Here is an 8,041-nt window from a genome sequence, read left to right as displayed (position 1 = left end):
GACCCAACCAAGTTTCTTGTCCATGAGGGAGCACTAAAGAGATTTATTTCCTCTGCAATCCTTTATGAATTCTGAGAATATTATATGCAAGAGTTTTGGGTTATTGCTCTAGTATATTTCACACATTATTAGACTTTAGTGAGAAATATTGTTTCATGTGTATCGTGGCTATGAATATATATCTTGATTTCCAGTGTCATTAGGGGGAGGGGACTGTTTTTACTGGGTTAGTGAAGTGATATGCCTTCAATTAGAAGCAAAAACCTCTGATTACCAAAGTATGTGTTTTATTTAAATGTACGAAGTCCAGCACCATTGGCCTACAGTGGGATTAAAGTGTCACAAAAGATATGTCTGTAGCAGGAAAGAAATATATATTGTGAATTTTTTCTTGGAAGGATTGTGAATCTGAAAACATAAGTTTTGTGTGGATATTGTCAAACACACATGAATTTGTGATGCGTAATATATTGAATAAATGTGAATTCCCAAGCAGGTCTTGATCTTTCTGCGTGTGTTTAATACTTCCTGGAAAGCGGGAATGTTCTCAGTCCTGCTATTATTGTGATAAGTAGTGTACAGGTCTGTGTATGGTAAATGAGTGTGAGCGAAAGATTACACAGGACACTTTACCCTTTCACCTACCGATATTTTCGCGAATGAGGAGATCACAGACATTTTTGCGAGATCTTGTTTTTGTAAGTTGACACCAACACTATCATAAATGTGCTATTACCACAGCCCACAGCGACATTTTCACTTGTTAATGAATTCGCGATCCAACTGTAATTCACAAAATTCGCAAAAATTAAACCTTCACGAAAATACCAGCTTATACAGGACGTTACCTACTTAGCCAAGCATATTGGGTGCTTTTAAAGTCTTTGAGATTTCAGAATCTTGATAGATATCTATCTCACTGGAGGAGACTTCACCGCAACTGACAGGACTGATCAGTCGCCATGACTCGTGTGACTCTAAAAAGACCGAGAAATGGCTTGCCCTCTCACCAAGGAGGCGACTCCGGGGAGGGATCTGCGACATCTCGAAACAAGATGACAATTTATTTGTGTTGAAGTTTGGGAGATATTTCCACGGCGTCGACGAAACAGTTTCTCAGTCATGGAGACGTCTCGGAGTACTCGGAGACAAAATTTGTCTCTGCAACCTGGCCTCGATTAAGGGTCTCTGAAAAAATCCAACATGTTTGATTCTCTCGCGACTCCCCAAAACCAGGCTACTCTCCAGGAGACATCGCGGGGACGTCTTTGCGACAGCTCCATGACTAGCGAGACTTCCCAAGAGTCACCATCAAGTCGCTAGCTATCAATCTCCAAGCCAGTGAGATGCCCACCTAGCCCGTTCTTTACTGAATTTGAAATCCCCATAGACTAAATGCACAGGCCACCAGGTTCCCGTTTTGAACGGCTCAAGGAAGGGGTTTGTACATGTGTCTCACTGATATCAAACAGCGTAACACCCTACAAAGGCCATAAACATTTCAGGTGATGAAAGCTGGTAGGAATGAATGAACATTTAAAATTACATAGTGTACATCGTATGTCATATGATCCTAATAGCAACGCATACAGGGCGTCTGTTTTAGCTTGGATATGTGTATGCATAGGTTCATGTGCGTCAATTTGGATGCAGATGGACACATGTTGTTCGTTCATATTTTATTTTGCTTCTCAAATCAAATCAAATAAAAGATGAATAACATCAATGTGAAAAATTCAAACCAAACATAACCAAATGACCAAAGAAGCAATACAAAACAAAAGTGCAGTTGATACTAAATGCATAACAAAAATCTTTGTAAAACATTGATTGTTACATATATTACAAATAAGGCAGTACATTTGATTAAATAGGGAAGCAGGAGACCGTCAGCATAAGCATAGCTTGACTGGGCTGATGGCCTCATTGGGAAATATAACTTGGGTTTGCCTCTCACAAAAAGTTCAGATTTTTTTTTTTAATTAACAATCTGTTAAGTGTATTAAATATGTTCTTGTGTCCTGTGTGTGTTTATGTCTGTTGGTATGACTATGTAATGACCTAAATAAGCAGTAATGAAAGTGACCATGTAAAGGTGAAAAAAAAAAAAAATGAGTGGTCATAAAACAGGTACACAAAAGCCAATATGTTAAGTGACATCATCCTTGTGCATGAATCTTGTGCATGATGGATGCAATGATATGCAAATTTTGATTGGAAGCAGTCCTGCTCTTTGCATATTCTCCTTTTTCCTAGCTCACCAAGTTTTGCATTGTTTTGCATACTCACACTTGGCTCATACATGTATACAATGTATAGACTAAGTGTAATCTCAAATTAGTGATTCTTGCATTGAGCTGTTTTTATTGCAACTGCTAGCTTGACAATTGTTCTTTATGAGAGTAAATAAGCATATATTCAGTGTTAAGAGTAGAGTGCACTCCCGTTATAACGAACACGGTCATAACGAAATTACAGTTACAACGAAGTAAAAATTCAGGATGTATTTTTATTGTTAAATAGTTCGGTTATAACGAAATTCCGATATAAATAATGAAAGAAAACTGCCGGTCCCGAGGACTTCGTCATAACGGGAGTCCACTGTAAAAGCAGTGATAAGAAGACCATAGGCATACTGTAAACCCGAGTAAGTATGCCCATGATTTTATATGATCGCCGTCACTCTAAACACTGAATACAGTAATCGATACTTATTTTATGCTGATGAAAGGCAGTTGTCGAGCAAATGCAAATTTAATCTTACAAGAAGTGTTTGATCTATTTGTCCGTCCATCTGTCTCTAAGCGTTTCTTTGTCTGTCCGTCTCTGAGTATTTCTTTCTTTGTTTTTCTGTTTGCAATACACCCATCTCCCGCTTTCCATGTACCAATGCCGCCTCTTCTCGACATGAAGGGAAATATACCCCAAGTATACATATGTAATTATGTGGATTCTATGAATGGATGAGCAATAGAAGAACACGCCAGTGCAATTTGATGAAAATCCGACAGTCTGTGTGAAAGTTTTTAATTTTCAAAGTTAGTCCCCCCCCCCCCAACAAAAAAAAAAAACCTAAACAAACAAACAAACGAACAAACACTCAAACACGTGCCATTATTACTGATTAGTTTGCGGTTAACTAGCTGAAACAAATAAATTTTACACTCGGAAACCATTATACTACAATGTAATGATCGTGCGTGCGTGGCAGCGGGCGAATTTTCCCGCTACCTACTGCCCTTCGAGCGCAGATAAAATCTGCTAATTACCTCGTAATATTATTGTGGTTAGACGGGAGGTGCTCATAATCACCTATAGTCCTTGACTTGAATTATTAGGCCTACTGCCCCGTGTGATTGACGAGACCGTACTCCAATGAACTAGAAACGTTGCAAGTTACGCCATCATGCATCAGACTCTTTCAATTTGCCTTCGAATTAATTTTGTTATTTTCTATTTACTAGGTTTGTATGACACGTATGATACGCACGCCTTTTACTCTTCAGACAAGTCGTTAATTTTTGATCGAAAACCTCTCAGACTCGGATATTAATCTGATCAGTTCATGGTACTGCTGTACTCGGTTTCTGTTTTACATGCCACTTTGGACAATTTGCGAGGAAGTTATTTAGAAAAAAAAAATATGTTGATCTTTTCCCGGCCCCTAAAGTAATCACGGTTTTGCAGATACGTCGCAAAACGATGTATGTGTATGCCCGGAAAAGTCATATTATACTAACGAGAACTAATTATTCGTATTTGTCATGTTAGAATTAATGTTGTTATATTTTCTTCTTGTAAAAAGAAATTAACCCGCAATGTGGCATTTTGATGTTTTTGTTGTTTTCTCTATCTCTCGGATGCAGCATTTCAGGCCGTGAGATATGGGATTTAAGAATTTACTGAGGGCGGTAGCACTTCTTAGAGTAGCATGACTTCACTCTGTTTAGTTCAGTGACGCTTCAGTATTTCATAGTCTTCCATTGTCACGAGACATCTTGAATATATGGCCCTGGTATACGGCATGACAAGATAACAGTACATAAAGAAATCCCCTTGTATGATCGTCTCAAAAAAGTGTTGAAGTGTTTACACGGCATACAAGAAGCGCCCCCGTATACCACCTCCACATCTTACTCAAGTGTCTGCTGTGCCTTCTTGGGTTTCTCTCGATAGGAGGTGACTTCCTCTTTTTGGGTTTCTCTCGATAGGAGGTGACTTCGTCTTTTCCTGTGGTGGAGTGACGTATTCTGACCTTTAACACTGCGGCGGCTCGGCTCGGCTCAGACTTCGTGGTACATGTATTTACCGGAAACCTGCTTCTCCGACGCACTGGCATTGACTGTAAAGTGAACGCTAGTTCGGTTTCCGCGGCGGAAGAAAAGTGACAGTTCAGAGAGCACGGACGCACAGACTATACCAGCCAAGCCGCAGGCGCTCTGATATGTGCTTAGATCTGCGCCTCATTGTCGATTCTACCTGGATTCTCACAAAATACCAAGCGAAGACATTATGGCGGAGAAAAAGTCAATCTTCCTCCAAGCACTTGGCGGTATCATGTTATTTGCAAACATTGCTCTCACGATGGAGGCATCTCTGAATCAAAGTGGATTCAGCAACCCCAAGAACGATCCCAGCTACTTTCAGCTGCCGCCAACGAGCTCGTCGCAGAACGAATCATCCGTACGCTCGTGCGAAATTGACTTCTACCAAATGCTCGTCGACTGCTCGAAATGTAATCTGACCTCTGTCCCACGTGACATACCCTCTGAGACGGAGATTTTATATCTCAGCTACAACCTCATTGTGCGCCTAGAAAACGATACATTCTCCGGGCTCCCCAAATTACGAGAGCTTTACGTGGACACAAATATGTTGAGCTCTATCGAGAGCTCCGCGTTGGAAGGTCTTCATAGTCTTGAAATTCTCGATCTGTCGGGTAATAGTCTTTCTTCACTTCCCGCGGATCTTTTCATCGGCATTACGGAACTGATGGAGCTGAATTTGGGCATCAACTATTTCGATGAGATACCCTGCGAATCTCTTCTCCCTCTGACCGGGCTGAGGAGACTTCTCCTGCATTTTAATCACATCAGATACCCATACTGTGAGCGCTTTCCGACACTGTCAAACGCCACTGCCATTAGCCTTAGTAGAAACGGCATCTGGCTTATCCAGAGACGAACTTTTCGATTTCTGGAGAACAGCACGGTGCACCACCTCATTCTCACTGGAAATGAAATAAAGTACATTGATTACAGAGTCGTCGCCTCGCTCCGATTTCACACATTGACTCTTAACAGCAATCCCTTCTCTGATGATCAACTTGGTATTGCTAGCATATTCTACGGAGCCAAGTTCAACACGCACCTGCGTGCTCTCCATCTGAGAGACACAGGAATGAACGCAGTGCCTAGTGTACTTTATGTATTTCTCGCGAACAAAACACTTGATTTCTTGGATATATCAATGAATGACATGAGTCACATTCCATCGGATACGATTAATCGACTGACGATGCTTCGTAATATATCCCTTGCAGACAACCTTTTGGAGCAGATCGATCCAGCCAATTTCAGCCAAATGGAAGGATTGCTAGAAATGAATCTGGAGAACAATGTCATTGCGCGTCTTGACTCGCTACGCGCGGAAACGGGATGGAACATGTCACGTCTGCTCGTGTTGAATTTGGCGGGAAACCGTTTGTACAGGCTACCGGGAAATGCGTTCTTGGGTTTAGAAGGACTAGAGACCCTGGTCCTTCGGTCGAATCCCATTAATTACATGGAGGCTCAAGCTTTTGATGGTTTGGTCGGCCTGACATCCTTGGACCTGTCATACACGGATATCACCAACGTCTTATGGTCGACTTTCCAGTCGGTACCCAATTTACTCTCTTTGAACTTCAGCCATGCCAAATTAGTTCAAGCGAGCCCGCGGGAGTTTTTGAAAGGAATTGATCGACTTCAAAAGATCAACTTGGCGGGAAACGACCTGAGAGCAATGGACATGTGGAACCAGTATTTTGAAGTATCATTATTTTCTAGAAAGACGGATTTGAAAGAAATTTGGCTTGATGACAATCCAAAGCTCGGTGACATACCTGCAAGGACGTTTGAAAATCTTCGAAGTCTTTCAATGTTATCTTTTAACAACTGCGGTATCAAAAGGCTGGATTCGAATTTATTTTCTGACCTATCGAATCTTTCAATCCTATCCTTTGATAAAAACAGAATTTCTGAATTACATCCCACCATTTTCTCTGCATTAGAAAGTCTTCGGTCTATTTCCGCCGCGGGGAACGCTCTCACAATTTTCAGCAGTCCAATTTTTCGGCAGGCGACACCGCTCGAAAACATTAACGTGCCTTTTAATGCCATCACGTCGATCGATAGTGATTCCTTAGACAACTTATCGGAGTTGGACACTTTCAACCTGGAGGGAAACCCCCTGTCATGTACCTGCGCATTTATGCCATTTCATGATTGGCTGAAAGAAACGAACGTCACGCTTTTGGGTGTGGTCAACACCCTCTGTTCTTCCACTTCATTCCCGGAACTGATTGGCAGGTCTGTTGCCCTTTTCTCGCCATCAAACTACTGTGGCCCAAACATCGCTCTCTACGCTAGCTTGCCGGCCTGCGCCGTCCTCCTCGCAATCGCACTGGCTCTGACTTACTACAATCGATACTGGATCCGATATCATCTATTTCTGCTGAGACTCCACGTTTTCGGATTCGCTGCGCTGGAAGATGAGCGGGATGCAGCCGATTACGAATATCACCTCAATATCATGTTCACAGACGACGACAGGGAGTGGGTGAACGCCATGCTCAAACCCGCCCTCCGTGAAAACCTTCCCGACTACCACGAGCACATCGACATCATATTTGGCGACGATGACTTAATTCCCGGTATGTATTATCTCAGCGCTATCGATCATGCGATCGTCAATAGCTACAAGACGATACTTCTTCTCAGCAACCCAGCGATTCGCGACGATTGGTTCACGTCAAAGTTTAGGCTGGCTCTCGAACACGTGAATAATGTTAAGGTGGAGAAAGTGATCATAGTATTTCTAGAGGAAATCGCCAACGAAGATCTTCCCTTTTTGATTAAGGCTTTCCTCAGCAAAAATAAGCCCCATTTGAAATGGACGGACGATGAAAGAGGCCGTAGATACTTCTGGGAAGAACTCTGGAAGAATTTGAAATGCAATTTAGTTTGTGACAACAGAATCCCGACATAGCCTCCTCATTCAGACAATGGCTTTATATCTAGCGGTTAAGAGAAACGTTTTACCATTTTCCTGATAACCGATATATGAAAGCAACCATGTCAAACACATAATATACATCAGTGAAGCGTTCATTGACTTTGGACAAAATTACGCTGGTTTTGTGGATATTCTAAACGTTTCTGACGCTTTACAAATCAGTGAATACTTGTCATTATTAAATTGTAAGCGTAACAGTACTCTCAGATTCTGATTCCAACACTATCGTTGAAATTATTTTACATTACTCCATTTTCTTCGGCTTGAATTTGGAGTGGATGAATGAGATCAATGTCGTTCGTATGGGGAAATGAGGCGGAACTCGAGGAATTTCAAAATTTGATCTGATAAGTGTTACGACTTTATTGTAGGACTTCTTTTTAATTCGACAATCAGCGTTAGCTCACGTAGATGTACGTATTTGTACTGTTCACACAATATAGAGCTCCTTCAGACAATTCCTTTATCGGCACTCCCATTATTGCGTAAGACGGTCAGTAAATACAGAGCTTGGGCCCGTCACATGTTATTAACATGCTTGACGCTCATTTGAATCAGTTTGAGGCGATGAGTAATAATTGCAAATAGCACCGTTGCTTCTTCGTGCATTTAAAGGGGATGGCTAGTAACTGATCAGTAGGAATCAGTGGGAATGCTGGGGGATGATTATTCCAATCTTTGTAAGGTTCATTTAAGAGTACATTATTATATATCTATTGTGTGAAAATCATTTGCTTCAGAACGGTCTCATATTCAAGTAATGTGC

At 41.5% G+C, this 8,041-nt stretch overlaps 1 protein-coding gene across 1 annotated transcript; it reads left to right on the top strand.

Annotated features, from left to right (window-relative positions):
- Positions 1-4,512: 4,512 nt before the first annotated feature.
- Positions 4,513-7,614, top strand: LOC139732847 (uncharacterized). Its single transcript, XM_071643687.1, has one exon. It carries the CDS (start codon positions 4,513-4,515, stop codon positions 7,246-7,248), a length of 2,736 nt encoding a protein of 911 aa, XP_071499788.1. The 3' UTR covers positions 7,249-7,614.
- Positions 7,615-8,041: the final 427 nt, after the last annotated feature.

Source organism: Diadema antillarum, unplaced genomic scaffold (assembly GCF_040938485.1).
Source record: "Diadema antillarum isolate AM-2024a unplaced genomic scaffold, OU_Dant_1.0 seq00000454_RagTag, whole genome shotgun sequence".
NCBI lineage: Eukaryota > Metazoa > Echinodermata > Echinoidea > Diadematoida > Diadematidae > Diadema > Diadema antillarum.
This window is presented reverse-complemented; position numbering and strand designations above follow the sequence as displayed.